The sequence below is a fragment of the Plectrocnemia conspersa genome, unplaced genomic scaffold (genome assembly GCF_051122295.1).
Source record: "Plectrocnemia conspersa isolate PC_06_02 unplaced genomic scaffold, ASM5112229v1 ptg000005l, whole genome shotgun sequence".
In the NCBI taxonomy this organism is placed as follows: Eukaryota; Metazoa; Arthropoda; class Insecta; order Trichoptera; family Polycentropodidae; genus Plectrocnemia; species Plectrocnemia conspersa.
This window is the reverse complement of record NW_028277169.1, coordinates 1,341,064-1,364,090: the sequence shown is the minus strand read 5'-3', so window position 1 is coordinate 1,364,090 and position 23,027 is coordinate 1,341,064. Positions and strand designations below refer to the sequence as shown.

General features: G+C 31.1%; 1 protein-coding gene across 1 annotated transcript in view; it reads right to left on the bottom strand.

The window, feature by feature from the left end:
* Nucleotides 1-69: 69 nt before the first annotated feature.
* LOC148234627 (LIM/homeobox protein Lhx9-like) overlaps nucleotides 70-23,027 on the bottom strand; it is a 36,068-nt gene continuing 13,110 nt past the window's right edge. Inside the window, exons 4-6 of the mRNA XM_088185660.1 lie at nucleotides 18,591-18,724; nucleotides 8,112-8,350; nucleotides 70-1,264 (exon numbers count right to left, since the gene is read on the bottom strand). Coding sequence (XP_088041786.1) covers nucleotides 1,091-1,264; nucleotides 8,112-8,350; nucleotides 18,591-18,724 — 547 coding nt within the window. The 3' untranslated portion in view covers nucleotides 70-1,090. The remainder of the gene's footprint in view (nucleotides 1,265-8,111; nucleotides 8,351-18,590; nucleotides 18,725-23,027) is intronic.

The following is a 23,027-nucleotide window of genomic DNA, read 5'->3' as shown; positions in this document are numbered from 1 at the left end:
ATTGATGAGCCAAAATTTAATAAAAATATGCATGTGCTCTTTTAATAACTAGTAATTGAAACATAAAGATTATAATAAATCCTTGTCATTGGACAAAAATCATAGTTTTATTATTGTACACGATTTTTAAAAGTTGTATAAATATATTTACAAATATTGATATAATTCATTATTACTTTAGTGTTATAGGAGAAATACTGAACAAATTCATATAATCAGTATTGATTATATAGAGTTTTAAATATATAATTGTATATAACCTAATCAATGGAATGTTATTATTTAATTTTTAGGAACTGATTAATTTTATATGTGCATTTCTGCTATAGCACTTTTATTCATACTAAGTTCCATGTACATATGTACATAATTTAGCACTTTTATAGAATTAAAGTAGTATTTACAACAAGAAGAGCATACACCTCCTTCTGTTCTCATCGTCAATAGAATGATGCAAAAACACTAATTTTGCCTTTGTTTTAGGAGTATCAGTCTGAATTTAATGTTTTTACAAAGAAATCCCCAATCTCAAAATGATATCATATATCATATTTGCAGAAATCTAATGTATATATCATAATAGCAATTATTATTTTTTTACTAGATTACTATTAAAATTTTATATTGATTGCATATTTTTTTGCATTTACTAAGGAAACATCAAATATTATAATTTTTTTAATATTTTCAACGAATATTGACATATCTTAATATATTATATGTACTGTAAAAGGTAAGAACATGTTAGCTGAGATTTTTGGATACTAGGCTAAGTTTTGTGTGATAATTTCAAACCAACTCACACGTATTGATAGAAAACTAGGCATAGGAAGTTATGACAAGATTGTGTCAATTACATAGTTAGCATGTTCGCGCGTGTTTCTGTTTATTATCAACAATTAGAGAAAGAAATAATATAAATGATGAAAATACAGATCAATTTGCGTGTTAAGTTCTTGTCTTTTTGTCTTAAAATCAAACCTACGGTTTAAAACGAGCTTTTGTAACTTTTAACCATCAACATGTTATATTATATAAAATCTGGTAACACTTCATTGTGATTCCATCCAAGCCCGTATGAAATTTGCTCTCAATATAGATCTGTAAAGGGCAAATTGTGGTGCGATTGGATTTGATGGTGTAACGGTGGCACCGATGGACAAACTGATGAAGTACTCGAACCGGAGCCGTTAGTGTTGTTCTGTCCTACCTCCTGTCTTAGCATATTGCGTCTCCACTTTGCTCTGGCGTTTTGGAACCAAACCTGAAAGTACAAAGGTTGAAATTATAAATAAATTAGTCTTTCTAAAAATATGTTCAATTGAGAATTAATGCATTGTTTCCAGATACATTTTAATTTCTGTTTCTTAAATTATAAAAAATATCGCAATGCAATAAAACCAAAAGGGGGGAGCAAAACGTTTTTATTTTTTCCATTTCATTAACCCTTTGTCTGGACCCCCCCTTGGTGGAGCTCAGCCGGTGATTATATATTAATTAAATATAAATTACAAAAATTATCTTGCATTTTTTCTTGACAAAGCCCCACCCCCTTGGCAAAATCCTGGCTACGCCACTGATCTGGGCGCAAAACAGTGAAAGATACACCAACGTACATGTACGGCGATACCTCTTAAAGTCAAAAATCCACGTCAAAAGCAATAAAATCGTGCCGTCGGCTCGGTTATCTAGCGTTCATAATAAGACTTTATATAACAATATTATGACTCATAAGTGAGAATCGAATAAAGGAAGCACATCTAAGCTGAATTTTGTCCAATAGGAGAGCGAAAAAACCAGTTATCACTTTTCATAAGTCAAAAATCCACAATTTTATTGCTTTTGACGTGAATTTTTGCCTTCTGAGAAGTGATAATTGTTTTTGCTAGTGATATATTTTTAAAACAGTGTGATATAAAAGTGCAGACAAACTATGGAGCAATATGCGAAATGCGACGTCTGTCTGTACTTCTTCTTCGAAGACACTGCCCGCCCGCGGACAACTTACGGTCATGGACGTTTACATTCTGAGATGTACTTCACCATATGAGCACTGCAGCGGAGAGGGATCAATCTTCTGCCACTTACTTCAGAGGATTCTACGGACATCATCCCTCCACCAGCTTCTTCACCACCGCCCAGAAAAAGCAATCTCGCCCATCATAGTTTGTCACTATATATTTAATATAAACTAATAAATGATTACCAGTTTCCACCTGCATAGTCTTCCCCCTCAGGGTTACAAAACCTTGAAAATTACTGATAACTTTCGCCATATTGTGTAAGTGAATGATGATGATCATATTTATTTTATATTCGTTTCTTGATTTGTGATGTAAAATATAGGAGTGTAGTCCAAATCATTTATATTGTCAATGAATATTGATAATAGAGATAGCGCTCCACTGAATGTGATTTCTGAATTGGGTACAGGAATGCTTAATTTTTTTTAGTAATTGATTGTTATCCCATTACGTATGTTAGTACCTTAGGAAACACATTATAGCTCATAAAAGTATCTTTAGCATAGTTGCTTTCGATGTCTTCCGTCTGTCAAACGTTGAATTCCAACTGATGATAAAAATGAGATGGATTCAAAATAGATGGAGCATGGCGTCCTTGCGGCTACTATAGAACAGTACCCAATACCTCTTATACACAACTTCAATATAGAGGTGGAAGAAAAAACGATTTTCTTAAAAGCGACATCATTCTATCCAGTCGCACAAAAAGACATTCAAAGAACGACAGTAATAACGCTATTTACGAAGCTCCATGAACTTCTAAGAAGCTCTCGCAAAAGCTCGCATTTATGCTTTGAAACGATGCAAGACTTTAGGTATATAGAGCCTTCTATTGAGAATTGTTTAAAATTATTACCACTCTATAGCATTCATAATGTTTACTTTTCAACGTCGCCAGGGATGTCACAAGCAACTTGTGCCTTTGTGATTTTTAATAACAATGGCTGACATTACGGTTGTATATTACGTAAGGTACTTTAGCACATAAAGAGTTATATTGAAACAATATAATAATTCAGACGCTTCAGCAACATTAATCCAGAAAAACGTTATATACCCTTCCTATACAGTATCTATTAAAAGAACAATACACACAATTTCATAAGGCTAAGCCGTTTTCCTAAATAATAAAAATTCGTTACAGCAAAAAATTCCATCTGGAGTTTTTCAGGGTAGTTTGCTCGGGCCGTTTTTTTTATTAAATGTATTAATAATATTCCAAAAATTGAAAAAAAGGTTATAAACTATATTTATATATATTATAAACTATATAGCTTAAGTGTCGTGTCACATATGCATCACAAATGCATCAATACAACATTCATAATCTAACGTTTGAATAACGTCATTTTCGATAAACATCATTGATGTTTATCGAAAATGATGAAAAAACTGAAATTAAAATTGAATACATCTCAACAGAATTGGTGATGTTTTTACAATGCTTTTTATAATGATCAAATTCATTTTTGAAATATCTAATATCAATGCAGTATTTTTTGCGCAATATTTAAAGTTGACATTTTTAATTGGAACGTTATCCGTTTGTAAAATATCAGTAAGGTTATTAATGTTTCATTTCTGCGTCACGTGAATGACCGAAATATACACAGTACGTTAGTTATTATTTTGTTAATCATTTTTAAATTAGTTTTTAATTGTCTCACCTAATATTAATTATCAAATTCAGTACACTACAATACACAACACAGAAATTTTCACACACCTCTTTTACTCACAAAGATTCACAAGGAACTGATTTTACGTTGAAAGCGTAAAATATACAGATGTTTTGCTTTAACAACAGCTACGCCACAGCTGCAGTCGGAAAATAAAAAAATATTTTTCAATACTGTTTATTGTTTGTTGCTTTTTATATGACAAGTCAGGAGGACACGAAGCCGAGGGTCGAAAATATGAAAAAATCATTACTTGACAGTAACTAAAGCTAAATATGTAACATTAATTTTATTTTTATATATTATATTATCATTTATAATTACGAGTATTTTTAAAAATATTCGTAATTGACTATAGACTATAGTAATTTTTCAAAGAGTAACATGGAAAATTCCGTCACCTTTCTATTCATCGATTTATTAAAAAACCATTTTGTTTGTGGACGTTTTGTCGTTGGACTATTTGTCGCGTGAAGCTTTTGTCGTTGAACTAAAAGTTTTGTCGTGACTTGAACAATAGAATGGTGATTGTTTCATATGTTTTAAACCAGGCTTGCAGTTAAAATCTAAGAAGTCATAAAACGAGTTCATTTTCGCGAGGAAGAGCGAGAGAGAAGACAGAAAATATACCACTTAATGATTTATGATGAAGAATGTGCACGCTAGCAGATGAGCAGGATATATTTATTATTTTACAATAATAATAACTTCTCATCATTTGCGGTGCACTCAAAAGTCATACATAAAATTTAATCACAGCAATATTCTCATTGCTTATTTCTGCATATTATAAAGCCGATGTCTGTCAAAACATATGTTAAAATAATTCCTTTTTAAGAAAAAAAAAATATCCGATTGGCTTAGTTTCTTCGCAATTCGCATCATCGCTAAGATGAAACAGATTGAATATATAAAACTGTTAAACAGGGCATTGATCAGAATAGTGAACACCTTATGAATAAATTAATTTTTTTAATCTTTTCGACTAAAAAGGAATATTTGATTATTCGGGGATTCCAAATTATAGATCCCGATTCAAAAATACGCGAACAACTGGCGGATAGTGAAAGGCGTTCCTCATAACAAAGCAGAGCATCTTGGAAGAATAATTACAGACGTCGCGTATGTGTAGAGAGAACCTCCACTTGCTCTCAAAAGTGATTCCGAGATCTTAAGTGGAAGTTTTTCTATTTAAAATGCTTCCACCACACAATAAAATTATATTAAACATATAAAATTGTGGTTATACAATTCAAAATAAACATATTTTGTTCACTTCAGACACTTCAACGTAATCCCAACCCTCTTAGCAATCCTCGAAATTGTTTAAAAAATTTATGGTACTTCACAGCACTTATTAAAAAAATGTTTTCACTTTCATTCTTCACAAATCTATAAACATTATAAATTAATTCCTTTGATTAAGAAGAAAGTGAAAATCCTCGCACAAGTTTAGACATTTTTCTAAAATAAAATCGGTATGTAATGAAATAAATAAATACATTTTATTTTACCATTTATAACGATTTATTTACACAACCGTATTAAGAAAATCACAGGCTGGACAATATGCTTTAGATAGATTCAGGACTGTTTTATAGATTTTCTAGAGAGATAACCCAAGAATTTCTGGTTTAGAATCAGAAATGTCATTTCAGAATTTTATAGCTTTTTTCATTTTCGATTTTATGCATTTTTCTGGCCAAATTCAATAGGAAGCATATCTTAAAAAAAATCTTGTGCGCGGAATTTTTCTACGACCTGTATACGAATTCGCGACACGCAGAACAAGTGTATTCGTCAAGCCGACGTTAAATTTGTATTGACGGCAATGTCCGCCCAATTAACAATTGTTAATTATAAAAAAATTGCTGCCAGTTGGGTTTTATATTAGTAAATCTGACTATCGCATGCTGGAGAAAGTCATGAACTATATGTTTATACTAAAAATATTATAGCCAATTTTGGTCGTCGACACAGTTGAGCTAACTAGCGCTTAAAGAAAACTAAGTAGGCGTAAGCGAGCCGATAAACAAGAGGTGTTGGTGCAATTATCATATTTTGACGTTTTCAGGTCAATTTGTACATAACAAAAGGGTTCAAGTTGAACATTCGTCGCGGTCGGTTGAAAACGCGCCGTCACGGTTTCTACTTACCTTCCAAAATTAATTGCTTCTTATTCTCTATTCTTCACATTCTTTAAACGCAAAAGTAGGGAGCGCTTCTTAATAAATCGCAAATCCTAATTACTATGTTTATTTTAATGAATAAAACGTTTAAATTTTAATTACTATTATTAAAAGATACTTTTTTTATCTTCTTACGTACGTAATCGTAAACTACATTCAACGCTCGGCTGGATTAATCTGTGATTCTTATCCAATTTACTCGACACTAATGTTTGCAGATTTGAGCAGGGACATCATCACAAGGGGCAAAAGTCGGTTTTTTTAATATTTATATTTCAATAAATTAAAATATTTTTTCTGGCCAAATCCAAGGGGCGTCCCTGTTTAGAATCCATGGCAAAAGCAATAAAAACTTACAATAAGTGAGAATCGAATAAAGGAAGCACATATAAACCGAATTTTGGTCAATAGGAGGGCGAAAAAACAATTATCACTTCTCAGAAGTCTAAAATTTGCATCAAAAGCAACGAAATTGTGTCGGCAACGTCGCAGTGGTAACGCTCGGTAACGAGCGTTTTATATTATATTATACCAGTGAGAATGTGTTCCTATATGATTTCATCGAAATGACATATTTTACGGAATAGATACAAGATAGGGTTCATAATCGAATATTCGAATTGTTCGTCCGATTTTCAACTATAAAAAGATTATAATAATTAATCGAAAATTTTACAAATATTCGTTTATAATATATAGAATTAAATTAAAAAATCTTAGAATGAAACAATTTGTATGTTTGAGCAACACCCAAGTGACTAGTTCCGCTCTAAAATCTACGGTCTTGATGCGCCTTTATTTTGTTTCGAAATGCGAGACAATGAGACGCCTCTTCTCAACAAAAAATAATATTTTTACACCTTCGAAAAATATTTGTGAATAAAATGTTTATCGGCCGTCTCTATTATGACTTAAATTCGCAGAATTAGTTCGTTAAACGAAACAAAATGTAGGAAAGGACCGCCTTTTATTAACGTTAAACGCTTATCTCAAAAACAGATGTGCATCAAACATTTTTGTAAAGTTCGTTTTACGTTTTTGTATTTGTTGTTTAAGACGCAAATATTTAATTTCGATCGAAAATATAATTTATATGTAAATGCGAGCAAAATGAATGCCAATACAGGTCCGATCTTTATGTATATCAAATTCGTTTCAAACACTATTAGCTACTGTATAGATATACAATTAAAATGTTCTGTAGGGGCCTCTTTATATTTATATATATTTATTTATAATTCTCTATGGCCAAAACTTGGCGGCAGTCTGGTAACACTGGCGTGACGGATTCTTTCGACTGGTAACTTCCGGTGCGCTCGCACGATTGCGGCCCCGCGCCCCGTTATTTTTATAAACAAACATGAAACTTCGCAATCGGCAATAAAAATACTACTGCAGCGGCTCAATCTGTGTCTAATTGCCACCCGTCACCCCCCGTCGCCAAAGTTATATCAATCTTTCTGAATTAATTCAATCGCAACTGATCTTAATTCTAATTATTTGATAAAGTTGAAATAACGTCCTTGATCAAAAAGCGTGCAAAATAATTAAGCATTTTTTTGGCCGCCCCCACTAATCATTAATTTGCACAGCGTTGTGTTATGCATATTTTACATAATTAAAAAAAGTTTAACGATTATAAAAGTAATTATTGATTAATTAAAATAATTATTACTAACCAATAATATTTTTTCAATTAAATAATTAATTAAATTTTAGCACTAATTGGTTAAATAAATTAATATCGGTAAAAACCGAAAAAAAAATTGCAAATGTTTTAGAATATTTCATTAATTTTTTATTCAATATTCGAATAGTTAAAAACTACAATTATACATTTTCTTTGATGTATTATCCGAAAATTTTTGGTTTAGAATCAGTGACGTCATTTCAGTTTTTTTAATATTTATATTTCATGTAGATTCACAGTATTTGATTAAAAGACATGCTTTTTTCCGGCTAAATTCAAGGGTGGGCAAATTACTCCATTTGCCCCCCCAAATGACGTCTCTCGAATTGAGCACTTCTATACATTTTTAGGGAGAAATGATACGTTTTATCATGTTTTTAAACGTTCAAAGCGACTCAGGTTTTTTTTTACCACTTTTGACATAAATTCCTTCGTTAAAATTACTTTAGCGATGAACGTGCATTAATAATAATTTTGTACAATTTAAATCTATCGGTTTAGTTATAAAATGATTTCAAAGCACACTTACTTGTAATACCCTTTTGGAAAGTCCAGTCTTTTGCGCTAATTGCTTCAGGTCTTTCGCGTCCGGGTTTTGGTTAATGGCAAAGTAAGACTTCATAGTCCTGAGCTGGTGGTGTTTGAAGCTGGTTCTCATCCTTTTCGTCCTTTGGCAGTGGCGACCGGAGGAACTCCCTGGCGATGCAACGGAAGAATCATATGAGAGGGTTTCCATTGAAGAGTTCAAATCGGCAGGATGAAGCACCTCTGAAATACAATCATATGGGTTACATGATTTAAGTCAAGGCAATTTATATATTTATTTAGAATACAATTAATAGTTGATTAAACTTGCGCGTACTGTCTATCGTCGTCGTTTGATATTAATATAGTTAATTTTAATTAAATAATAGCTCTCATAACACTGAAAAAATAATACCAATATAATATTATCGACACGTCAAAAACTTACTTTAAGCGTGATTGTGGGATTCATTATAAACTGTTCCTTACATATTTTAATATATATATAATATAAGAGCTCTGTATTATTGTAACAAGAGCGGATCGACTGGGAGCATAAACGAAACAGCGTCTTGGTAGATTGGTAATCGATCTGTCCCTAACTAGTCGCGTACCACCGTTCGTCGTCGATCACAGAATAACATATTTTAATATAATATTCAGAGTAAAATGTCAAAGTAAGCTATATTTAACCTTTAAATTTCTATGATGTACACTACATGTTCATTTGATTTTATTATTTTAGTTATAAATTATTTTTTTAGTTATAAATTAGCTATACTAAGCTAAATAAATTTATAAAATAAAATAAAATAATAGTAAGTTTCTTTTAGAAGACGCATATGACTGTAGCCATCTGGTTCCTTAATACGCTGACATTGCAAAATGATCTGTATAATGTCAGCTACGAGGAGCTGGTCCGGCTTATATAATTTAATTTTAATATTTTATGATTTTAATTTTGTTATGTAATATTATACATCTTACTTGTATTATGTATTGTAATAATACAATGTATTGTTTTTCATCTCTTAATTTAATTTAACTAAATAAATATATATTTTATATAATATATAATATTATATGTAATCTCTAAGATAATTATTAAAGACCTTGCACGAACAACGACTAGCGGTATTATCTTAAATATAATTGCTTATTTATAATTATGGTTAAAAATTAGCGGTACTAATTTTATTTTTTATCGTTCGTAAAACGCCTTCAATTGCTGGGATATAAAAAATACTTTGAACTGAATACATTATTTAATAAAATATACTTCGATGTATAATGCCTCTGTGTTAACCCATTAAGCACGTTACTAAACCGCGCGTGACAATCACTTCAATCTGTAAACCCTAGGTCCTAGGGCTAGGCAATGTTTTATCTTCCATCATGCGCGTGAATGAGCTGAAGTGTTTCAATATTGTGACTCCCTAAGAGAATATGATAACGTTTTGAAAGAAAAATATAAGGGGCATCTTCATAAGCAATACGCTCGAGTGCATGTCTCCAGCCACTTTAATTAAGGTAGGGTAAATAATATATAATAAAATATATATTAATTTTTTGTATTGTTATTTTTTTATTGCTTTATTAAATACGTTTTTTTTACAGTATATTTTAAATTGATTTGAAGCATTATAATTTTAGTATGAATCGCTATTGTTTTATAGATCGTATTATTGGTTATTTGACAACTAGATTTATGCAGCAAAATAAATAAATATTATGAGTAGATTTTTTAATGCCTAATTAAAATTTTGGCATAAAATATGATTTCAGAAAATATTTCGCAACGGTGACTAATTTTTAAATTTATTTGTAGCATAGAAAGGGCTAACTCGTACCTATTTTTATTTATTCAAAAAAATATATTACGAAGTTAAAAAATATATAAAATGCCATTTTTGTCACGAGGCCCGGATTCATTGTTCGCTCTCGTCTGCCCCGGATAAAAAGACTGGAAGCGTTAAAGATAGGCTTAGGTCTGTGCATCATTATGGCGCCTGTTCATTTTAGAATATTGCTACTGTAAGTGAAAGTGAAGCCAAAGACACAGAATTGCCGATTCGTCAGCGTTCGCACCTTTTGTGCTTTTCTTATGGCTTCTTTTAGTACATTTTGCATCTGGTCTTGCACTTACACCTATATAAAATTTAGATAATACAAAAACTGAAGTAGGATAGCGAATAATTTACGCAAATTAGGCGTTAAAGCAGTAGGAAATTGATGCTGGATTTTCAAAGAAAATCATCTTTGATGAGGCACATTTCCATCTTTCTGGGTATGCTATTAAACAAAATAGCTGAATATGTGGCAAGGAAAATCTTTATGTAATTCATGAAAGACCGTTGCATGTCCAAAAAGTGACTGTTTGGTGACATGGTGGTCAGGCGGCGTCATTAAGTCTTACTTTTTTGTAAACGATGAAGATCAGACTGTAACAGTCAATGGTGAACGTTATAGGCGCATGATAACCGATAATTTTTGGCAAGAAATCGAAGAAGTTTATTTGGAAGATATGTGGTGTAAAAAAAAAATTGTGCAACTTGCCATACATCGTGTGCAACGTAAGATTTTTTGCGTGAAAAGTTTCCAGGTCACATTATTTAACGTTTTAGTGACGTTAACTGGACGCCAAGACCATTCATTTTTTTGTGGGATTATGCTAAAAGTCGTGTCTACACCGACAAACCCGTAACATTGAAGAATAAAAACCAATATCCGGCAAGTTATAGCTGAGATACCGCCCAAAATGTACGAAAAAGTCATCGAATCGGCTTCTGCGAAAGATCCAGAAGCGGCCATTTCATTTATATTATTTTTAATAATTAATATATTGCATCAAGTTGGGTCATCTTTTATAAGTAATAATATTGTTGTATGATATCTACTGCCATATTTCATTTTTTATCATTGATATCATATTTTTTATTATGATTTGTTGATTTTAATTGAAATTTTACTATTTTACCACAAATATTGTGTAAATAAAATCTACTGTATGGTAAATTTTAATTGAATTACTCGTATAAGCTCGGTTTATACAATGGAACTAATTATATATATAAGCTTATATATAATCAAGTGTAATCCTAGATTGTTAATGCTAATACCTATGCATCGCGCGTAGTCATAAACTATATAAAAATGTCTATAGCAACTACATATGTAAGTAAAAAAATATGTACATAAATGTATATCACATTTTATCGTTTATAGTAAAAAACCTGGCCATTAAGTCGATCGCGATACAATATATCGACATATTAAAATTGGTTTTTAGGCCGAAGATGTATGACTTTGCAGTTAAATAGCCGCTAAAAAGCTGGTAACAGTTTTTAACATATATTAATTATCACATATATGGAGAAATGCAGATTATTATACTAAATAACAGGTCTTAATACTCGGAGATTCATCGTTGGCGTGTCAGGTTGTATTATTGTCGGCTGTGATTTCGATGGAACAGCTAAGAGATGTCTCTCTGGACGATCTTTTGATATCTCTCGTGTCGATGCGTCTCCTAGCTTGTGTCATTTCGTCTCTGTTGCTGTTTCTTCTGCGTCTCACCTTCTGTTACCAAGTGTCATATTTTTTATAATGTTGGTTCGTCAATTGCATTGCTTTTTTGCCACATACAAAATGTGTTCATGCCTTAAAAGAAAAACAGTCTAAACGGTTTCTCCAGAGATCGGTAACCATGTGGTAAAATAACAATATTTTTTGCGCAGTGTTGTTCTTCCAAAACATTTTTTTGTCATTTATACTTAAGGGTGATTAACCTAATTGTTGTGTAAAATGCGGGGTGTGGCCTTACTTTATAGACGTAATATTTTTCTTTTCGTTTGTTAAAAATCGTCATTAGAATGACCTCCAAGTGCTTGAAACCTATACAACCATTGGATATGTAGCGTTTCAGTCACAATAATTAAGAAAGAGAATTTGGACGATATTTAACAAACACACAACATGAGTTTTCTATTATTTTATAAATTGTAAAAACTAAAATCTGGACAAATTACGCAACAAACAATATTTTCAAAGCCAATAAATAAATCTAAAGCTGCAACAATCAATTTTTTCTGAGATGAATTTGTTGAAAAACCTTAGTAGTCCAGTCAAATAAGGCGAAATTAAGGCTAAATCTCGGAATGAAAGATAACAAGCTGAAATTTTGCACAGACCTTCGTTTTGATGTTCTAAGGACAGGGTGAAAAGTCTCATAAAATATCGTGTCTGCTAATCAAGATAGAAAAGGTCAAAGGTAAAAAAAAATGTTTTTTTGCAAATATCTCGTATTTTATGCGTCGCACGTCATTAGATGCTTTACAAAACTTGAAAAGCATAAAATTTTCTACAAGTTTGGTTGTAATATTTGTTTTGTATCATTAACAGTTTTTGAGATATAGCGCGAAGAGTGGGAGGCGTACATCCGTTTATAGAATCCAGCGAGTATTTCTACCTGCTTAACTTGGTATAAGCTTTGAAAAAGTAAACAATCGTGAAAAAAGTGGTCTCGGCAAGTCGTTTGAACAATAATTTTATTACTTTCTTCATTGTATTATTAGGAATTGAGAATGAAATATTGCTCGACAAGAAATTTGTGCGAAAAAATTGAAAGAGTTGAGAGATGTCCTTACGGAGTATGTACCAGATGATAAGAAGATCATTTCCAAATTAAGAGAAAAATATTTAACTGATATTATAATAACAACGAAGATTGGATCATTCCCTATTTTTTCTTTTCGCGATGCTCAAGCTTAAATTTTATCCATAGCCTGGTATGAAAATAAAAAAGGCACTTCGGAAGAAGAACACTTGCGCGTAGTGGGAGCTGCTGCGGCGATTATTAGAGAAGATATTCGATCTTCTGTTGTTAAGACCAAGTCCTATTCGCCCCCGAGTAAAATATTAATGAAGAAATTCCAAAAACTTTATTACATTCTCTGCAAGAAGTTATTATAAAGAACAGAAAAGGAAAGACGGGGCATTTTAAAACGAAATACACAGCTATAATGACTTCCATACGAAAACGGTCCTTTTCTTCGCAGTTATTAATAGGCCTATCTGTCAAGTTTAGGTTTTTTCGCTTCATATAGTGATACTGTAAAATGTTATATTTCAGCTGTTTATCACCCACAGCCTCGTAATCAACCATCAGAGTCAAGTGCCTTAGTACAGTATGCAGCGGATAATGGAGAAAAATATTTATACTCTTGATGGCTATAATACTGTTCATATAATGGGAATGATAAAAATAATAACTTCAAAATCTGAAGTTATATCCGATGACCGCATAAAGAAATTTACAACAAAACCAAGTGCAAAGGAGTTAGCAGCACTATCACATATACCCATTCTAGTGTATGAAAATCATGTCGTACCCGGATTGAGCAAGAGATTCAAATTCAAAATTTTAATGATGTAGAAGAACTAACCGAACAAATATTTAATGTAGTTGATTTGTTGTGGATGTACGGAAAGTGGAAAAATATCTCACCGTTGCCAGGGTGGAATGGATTTATTGAACAACTTACAAAAAACAATGAGAACTTTGTAACTTCTCGGATTCTGTTTCTTACTTTTATTCATCATCCTGCGAGTAATATGGACACAATTTACACCACATTACAGTGTGCTATAAATACTGCCAAAAAACATGAACAAAGAACAGGCTTAATAACTTTTGATCAGCCGTTGTACATAAAAGCACGTGAAATCGTAGCAGCTTCAGATGCTAACTCAGACTTGTCCAGAGTAGTTGTGAACCAAGTGGCTTTCATATGCTTATGTCTTTTATTGGATGCATAGGGTATATAATGAATGGAATCGGAATCAAGGAAGCTCTCAGTACAATTTATGCTTCGAATTATGTCGACAAAATGTTGGATGGTCACGCTTTTGCAAGAAGTATCAGAGGCCATACGCTATTACTTTTTGCATTATCGATGATGATTTTTGAAGATATGGAGATTGAAAGTTATAATGCTTTAGATGGGTTCATTCAGCAGATAACAATTTGCGATGTTTCCTATGAAACTGTGGAAGAATGTGCAGGTAACTCTGGCTCCGTAGTTTACATAGCGTTATCCTATAAACGGATGCGCGCTTCCCACTCCCCGCGCTATATCTCGAAAACCATTAACCATACGAAGAAATAAATTACAACAAACTTGTAGAAAATTTTATTTTCTATAAGTTTTGTGAAACATCTAATGACATGCGACGCCAAGGAGGCGAGATATTTGCAAAAAACGATTTTTATGACCTTTGACCTTTTTTTATCTTGATTAGCAGACACGATATGTTATGAGACTTTTTGCCCTATCTTTAGAACGCCAAAACAAAGGTCTGTGCAAAATTTCAGCTTATTATCTTTCATTCCGAGGTTAAACCCTTATTTGACTGGACTATAGTTGAATCTGCGGATTCATTACTTGAAAACATAAAAAAGCGAAATAAAAAGAGACATTCAAGATCTCGAAATACAAAAATTGTAAATGACGCCTCATGATATATTAATCAATGTATATAATTTTTCTTACAATTTGATAAATTAATGGTTGACAATGATATTGTACAATTGCTATTAGAATGATCTTTGCAGATTTTTCTAATAAAGAAGAACCACTGGGGACGATCTCACTGCAAGGAATAACTCGAGGTGTCAATGTTTTCACCGAATTCAAGAAAAACGTAACCATGATACAGTTGCAATTATTAAAAATTATCTCAGTCAAAGCTCAGTTAATGGATTTATTGCCTTATTTATTTATTTTATTAATTTATTTAGCTTAATAGCTAATCTTTACATCTAACAAATTTAGTAAACATATATAAAAATATATAAAAAATACATAACAGAAAGAAAAAATAAAAATATACAATAATAAAGTCTTAATATTATAATTTAGTTTTATATGTACGAAGGTGTTTTTTTATTCCATTTATGAAACCCGTTATATTTTTGCTGTTTCGGATTTCTCTTGGAAGACTATTATATAAATCAAAACCTCCGTACATAATTCCCCTAGCCGTACTCGTTTTCTTATACTTAATTATCTTTAAATTTTCTTTATTTCTAGTATTATATTTATGTACATCTTTATTTCTTATTAAATACTTATTAAAATATATTATGTCCGAATGACGAATATTTTTCAGATATTTTGAGCTATCACTGCATTATCAATTAGTTTTATATAGTAAAAAAACTTAACAAAAAAGTTTAGTATTTATTGCTTTGGAAATTATCACATTAAAGAAAAATATCTTCAAATGCAATGTAAAGATAAAAAACCATTGAATTAATTTTACATACAGATGTGAGGCGAGTTTTTGCAAAGATGAGATTTGTTGGACGAAATTATTCATTTTCTTGAAGAAAGAGGAGATGATCATTAAAATACGCTTCACCAAAATAGGCTTAGGAATTCCAAAATAATTTTACAGAAAAACTAAGTTTGTTGAATTTAGATTAACAAGGCAAAAATAGTACTATCTACGATCTTAGTATAATCCAAGATCTCAGAGATAAACTTTTTTAGACACGGTCAATTGGGCGATACAATATTAATGCAATACAAATAAATATGTAATGCAAATCTTATATTTATCGTTTTATTTAGACTCTATCATTAATTAGTTGATTACCGTGATTTATTACATATACATACATACGAAAATATTATTATTATTTTTTAGAAATGAGTTGAAAGATAAAAACGTTATACGGTTTAAACAAAATATATAATGTATGTTTTTACTGATTATTAAAAAAAAGTTCAGTTAAATCCTAAAATTAAAATAAGCCGATAGTAGTGTTAGAAAAAAATATTGTTGATGAAATCCTGAACAAGTTGACCATCCCTAATTTATACGATTACGTGTGATGCATATTGTATGAAATGTTTTTTTCGAATGGTTATAGATTTTTTAGGAAATATATTTAGTTATTTTGCTATTTAATATTAATTTAGAATACCTTTATCATTTAATTGAATCGATGTCATAAATTATTACGATAAGATATATAAAAATTGATATATATATAAATATTTAAAAAAATATTAAGAAATATAATAAAAACAATCGTTTTATTGCATTTTTTTGCAACTTAATAAACACACTCTTTTTGTGGGCTACTATAAAGAATCAAAGGGTTCAAATATAAATCGTCGATTTCCACATGCGTGTACATCGGGTATAAAAAATATTTGCGTTTTATTCGCTTTGTTCAGTTATTCGGCGTACCCTTGTCGAAAATAATGGAAAGAACAATAGCAGCCCTTAGGCGCGTGCATGACATTTTTGTGTACGTAAAAAAATAAAACACACACAAGAAGAACAGCGGGAATAATTCACTGTGCGTAGTATTGTAGAATACAGTGGGTATTATATTTATTCATATTTGTTTCTGTAAGGTACACAGTATTCTTTTTATTTATTTTATGAAGAGTAGATTTAGTCTGTGATTTTATGTTGAGTGTTTTATTATTGAATCGAATATACTGTTGGATTGTTCAGAATAATGATTGTAAAAAGCGTACAACTTTTATAATATTCCCCTTCGGTATTGTAGTGCGAGTTGTATATACTACTTGTTAATTGGCGAATTGGCGAGGAAAAAAGCAAATATAAGAATATCTATACTTGTTTAATGTATGACTTTGAAAACTTTATTTATATAACATAATTAAAAACAGTATATTTTAGCGAAACGGCCCTCAACTTTCGCACAATTCGCTATTTCGCAAATAAAAAAAAACATGTTTTTAATTTTTTTTTGTAAAAAAATTATAAACATGAATAAGAAATGAAAAAACTTTAGTGCTGATACGAACAAAATGAAATCAAGGACTCATAAACTTCACACGATTCGAGACAAAGATGGAAATTATTGGACATTCTGATAAAGGTGAATCTTTTGCTTCAATCGGACGTTCGTATGATACAAACAGATCTACGATATGTTCAATTGTACAAAATAAAAATATAATTAAGGAAAACGTTCAAAATTGTGCAAATGAAAGATATATTTCCACAATCTTTAAAGATATGTTTCCAAAAAAACACGGCAAAAAAAATCATGGATGAAATGGTAAAATCTTTGTCATTATGGATCGATGACAAACATCAAAAACATGTCCCTCTGAGTATTTCAATTATTCAAGCAAAAGCTCTTAGTTTGCACAAAGATTGGAAGGATAAATGAAAAAAAAGATTTTAACACGGTTTTTCAAGCAACGGTTGGTTTCACAATTTTAAAATGAGGTATTTTTTTTCATAATATTAAATTTACTGGAGAATCGACTGATGCGGATAAAGATGGTGCAGAAGAATTTATTTCCTAATTATCCAAAATTATTGAAGATGGAGAATATTCTTTTAGCCAAATATTTAATGTAGATGAGACAGGTTTATTTTGGAAAACTCTTTAACAATGAAAAATATGAATGAAGCCTTCACGCATCTTGACAAATTTTTAAATATTATGGAAGATTGTGATCTCAGTAGAGAACGCATATCTCAAGTGCGTAGGGCGATCAATAAAGACATAGCATGTTATAAAATACTATATGAAAAAAAGAAAATGAATAGTGGCAAACAGTTAACTCTTGATAACTTTTCAAAGGAAACACCTGCAAACCCCACTTAAACATGTCTCTTAAACGCCTCTTAAACATCTTATATTTACTTGATAAATAAATATTTTAAAATACACACAATTTCATTTTTTTTTTACTTTCCTATACTTTCGAACATTCCACATTCGCACACATTTTCAGTAACCAATTATAAGCGAAAGTCTAAGTATTTAAATAAAAATATAATCTATTTTTTAGACCATATTAAAAGTATACAGTTTTATCAATTATTATTTTTTGAAATTACACACAATTATTGTGTTTTACGTTATTTTAAGATAGAAATACATATACAGCTTTAGCCATAATAATGGGGCACCCCTTAAAATGGTGTGTAACTCTTTATAAGTGCATAGTCTGATCAAAATATTTTAGCAGGTAGTTTAAATCGTAATTCTGAGAAATATACAAAAATATTTATCGTTTTTAATTGCTCATTTGAGTTTTAAAAAAAATTTATGCTGTATTTTTTATATAACATTGATCCACTATCTTTAATATTACAAAAACTTTATATCAATAAAAATATGCATCTTCTGAGTTCATCTTTAAAATTAAAAGAAAAACGAATCAGAAAAGATTTTCTTAATAAATATAATGCTTCGTATTGAATACATATATTTCTCGTAGATATGTTCCAGAAAATAAAAAAAATGCTTAAATCGAGGTATCAGCACAAATAAAAATATGTGTTTTATATGAATTAGATTAATTGCCATAAATTTTATTCGGATAAAGCAAATTTCGTAAATTAATTTTGGTGAAATTGTGTGAAACCCACTCTTAAAAAAAAACATTTGACATGATAGTGAAAGTAAAACTTAAATTACCTAGAGCGTTTCCAGTCATTCTTATAGTGTGCAGTTGCATTGCATCTGGCGACACTGCCGGAGCTTTTCTTTTTCTTGGCCTTCCTTTTTGTACTGGTCCGTTTGCATAATACTGACTTGGAGATTCGTTTGCTCTGTAAAATAATTTCATTTGTAAATATCTGACGTAAGCTATAAACATCATCAGCACATAGATTAACAGGTTTATAAAGAATGAAGTTGTTTTATTACATTAATGACACACATTAATTAATGCTGAGTTTTGGCATAAATGTGAATTCACTATCTATTGATAACAAAGTGTCACATTGCTATGATGATGATGATGAGTGATACAGATTTAGTATGCACACCAAATTTTTGTTGTATTGTATATTATGAAAAGCGTTGATTTTGTGAATCATGGAGCTTAAGAATATTGAAATCGCACGATTTCTGATTTGTTACCCTGAGAAAAATCTCTCATGGAAATTGTTAAATTACGAAAGCAAATTAAAATATAGTTTTTAAGGACGAATATTGGGAATCTATTGATATATATATAGCTTTGTATAAATATATATATATATATATATATTTTTTTTTTGTTAACAATTTTCTATGGTACTATAACTCAAAAGTTTCCATTTTGGTTAGACTATAAACGTGTGTATATATTATATTTTATGTCTACCCTCTATTGTTTTCCTCTGTTCCCAGCGACCCCTATGGTTGCGATGTATTCTAAGACACGAACTCGAGAGTTTTTTTATGAATGAACGTTTGTATATCAACCCCCACATCATTACAGAGGTATTTCACCCCTTCAATACGCAACGGAGAGCAAATACACCAAAGTGGGGTTTCAGACACATTTCAGATCATTAGAAATTTTAACCTATGAAACACCTACGTATGTAAAATATAGACACACACATACATTATATCTCAGCGGCCGCAAAACCTTGAGCTGCGCTGTTCTTGAGACGATCTTGTGCTTTGTTATTTTTCTGTTTGTTTGTTACTAAGGGAACAAAAAGTGTTTTATTTTTGAATTGTATTGTTTAGATAAATTTATATTTGTACGAATTTTGTTAAGATTTAATTTAGCTTAAGTAGGTGCTCTAAGATGTCATTTGTGGCTAATTTTAGTTCTTAGCTTCATTTGTGATAAGAGAACACGCTGCTACGCCATGCATCGTAAATAAATGCAAAATACGGATGTCAGGTAAATTTTTTAAATTATTCTGTGTTTTGATATTTTTTTCTACATCTTGAAACCTGTACAATATGTAAATAATATCGAAGCACTGACGCTTCTATTTCACAGCAATCATCGAATGCAACTCCTGGAGAGAAGATTTTTCTCTCCAATGAAAAAATACTACTCTAATGAGTGCAAAGAGTGGCTAAGCGAGCAATAACAGTTTACCAAATGACGTCAATTACAATCTCAGCTACTGCGGGTTTCAGAGTCATAGGGATATGTCCGTTCAATAAAAATGTTTTTTTTTGCCCAGTTGTGTCACTGAAAGAGATGATCCTGCAACATCTGCAACTTCCAGAACACACGTAACCTTCATAGGCCTTTCACTTCTACCAAAATCAGTTGCGCCTCGATCAAACCGTAAAGGTAAGAAATCCAAAATACTTATAAGCTCACCTTGAAAGCAACAACTACTACCCGTTCGGTTGAAATGCCTACGGTCTCAGGTATCTCACGCTTAGTCACTCGTTAATCGTCGATTATCATTTCATGGATTTTATCGACCATTTCTGGCGGGGTGGCCTTATTTGGAAGGTCTGTACGACCGCGTTTTAATTCAGTAGTCCAATATTTTATTGTTGATAACGAAAGCGCATAGTACCCATAAACTTAATCCCATCGTTTGATTTCTTTTTCAAAATCAAGTATCAAGTATTAGGAAAAAATAGTTTTTACAATTTTAGCACGATGGCACGGTGTAGAATCGTCCTGGAATATGCACTCCGTTTCGTGCATTTCAATAGTTGGAAATACATTTTATAAGAATTTTATTTTTATTTTTTAGCGTTCACTGTACCATCAATAAATACTAGTTGTCCTACCACAGGCATGGCGAACCTTTTTGGGTTCGCGTGCCAAAAATCCTCAAATATTATTCCTCGATTGTGTGGCGTGCCCAAAGAGTAAAAAAATTACCAAGATAGAAAAAATAAATAATTATTTATTTTTAATTTTATTTACAAGCTTAAAAATTACAATAGAGTTTCTTAAAAATTAAGTCGTAGTCAATAAAAACACACATTAGTTATTTATCAATGAGATTTTTGCTGTTGTATATTCGATGACAACTCTTTAATATCTGGTTCATATTTCGTCACTTTTAGTAATACACCCAACCGACTTGATTCATCAGTTATTCTCTTTCTTGAATTACATTTCATGATATTCATTTCGGAAGATAATTATTTACAAGCATATGTATAAGAGAAAATTGATAACACTGCTCTTGCTAGTTTTTTTAAATCGCTAAAGATTTCTGGAATGGCGTTCCAAGTTCTCATTAGTTCTGCATTTTTATTATTTATGTTCGTTAATCGATTGCTTTCAATTATTTCCAAATCATTTCTCAAATTAACAAATTTTTGTTTCCATATCGAACTCGATAAATTGCACTTCAACGTCTTCCAGATTTAGCCACTCGAAAATCTCCAAATTGAGGTCATCTGCTGATAGTGTGTCTGGATATAAAATAAATTTTGATTTCTTTTCAAATCTTCTGAATTGTTTGAATTTTGAAGAAAACTCATTTATTATCGATTGAATAACTACAGAAAATTCTTGTGTTAATTTGATTTGATCTGGCTTTTCTTCTGCAAATTTTTTTTTATTTGGGAAGTATTTGACGGTGTTAGATACAACGTCACAGTCAAAAATTTGTAATTTAGCTTGAAATTCTTTGATTAAATCAAATCGTCTAGTAACTCATCATATTTTTCAATGATATTTTCGTTAATTAAAAAAAGCTTAACTTCATCCAAACACTCAACGAAACTTTGAAGAACTTTTCCACGACTTAACCATCGCACATTGTTGTACGTAAGTAAACCATTATATACTGAGTTTACCTCATTTAATAATTCTAAAAAAATTCGTTTATTTAATCCGCGTGCAGATATCAAATTGACCAATTTTGTTACAAGAATCATAACATCTTCTAGTGCCTTAAATCCATGTTTTGCGCATAAAACTTGCTGGTGTATAATGCAATGAAAGCCCAGAACGGAATGTCCAATTTGTTTAGTAAATAAATTGATAAAACGTCTGTCTGTCGTTATTGATACAATTTTGGAAAGATCTATTTCTCTTTCAGTGAGTGCTTTTACAACTGCATTGCAAATATCTATTCCTTTTGTTGTTGTTGCTAATGATATTAAACTGATCAATTCTTCTTTGATATTATTTCCATTGCAGTATCGAGTAAAAATTGCTAAACGAGCTGATCCAGTTATATCAGTACTTTCATCAACGCAAAGGGCAATTAAATCTGAAGACTTATCTTATGTTTTGCTGATGAGTTGCACTTTTGGCCATTTCTATGATTCTATCTTTCACCGTATTTTTAGCCAAAGGGATATCATTTACTCTTTGAATATTTTTTTCTTTGTTTTCAAAATCTTCAGAGATTGGGAGGATCATGCTTCTTTCAGATATTCTCCATCGCTGAATGGTTTTCCGTGCTAACGGATTATGTTTGAGGTATCAAAACTAGCAACAGTTATATTTGAACGACTGCCGATAAATTTCATTAGGGATGTTGATTGCAAATTTTTATTTTTATTTGCACGAGCAATAAATTCTTTTTGTTCTTCCTTACTTTTTTCAAGGAGAGATTTATGGCTTGTCTCAAAATGCCGCTTAACTGACGAAGTTCTGCATACAACTGTCCCAGAACATAAAACACACTGCTTTTCCGCCTTTGTTAATCATGCCATACTCTCCAGTCTACCAACTTTGGAAGTTTCTGCGGTTCGTTTCTGATACTTTTTCATTTCTATCAGCCATGTTAAATGCGATTTATTCAAACATAACCTCAAATGAAAACAAACGTCAAAGGCAGTATTGCCAGCATAAAAATTGTTTGAAGTGCCATGATAAAATATTTGTTTACATTAATAAAACGATTGTCGTTTATCTAAAATGTCGTTTAATAAAATTAAATAAACGAATAATTCACGGATTATTTAATCAAGATTTTAATTTTTAAAATTTTAAAATTAAAAAAATACTTTTGAACTTGGAAATCGTGCCACCTCAGGCACGCGTGCCCTAGGTTCGCTATGCCTGTACCACCACATGGTATGTAAAACATCCCCAGATCATTTGACGTGCAAGATAATTGACTGTCGGCTGAATAGATACACTTTCACCTAACGTAGTGGATCCCATCTGACACAAACAAATTAAATTTGCTT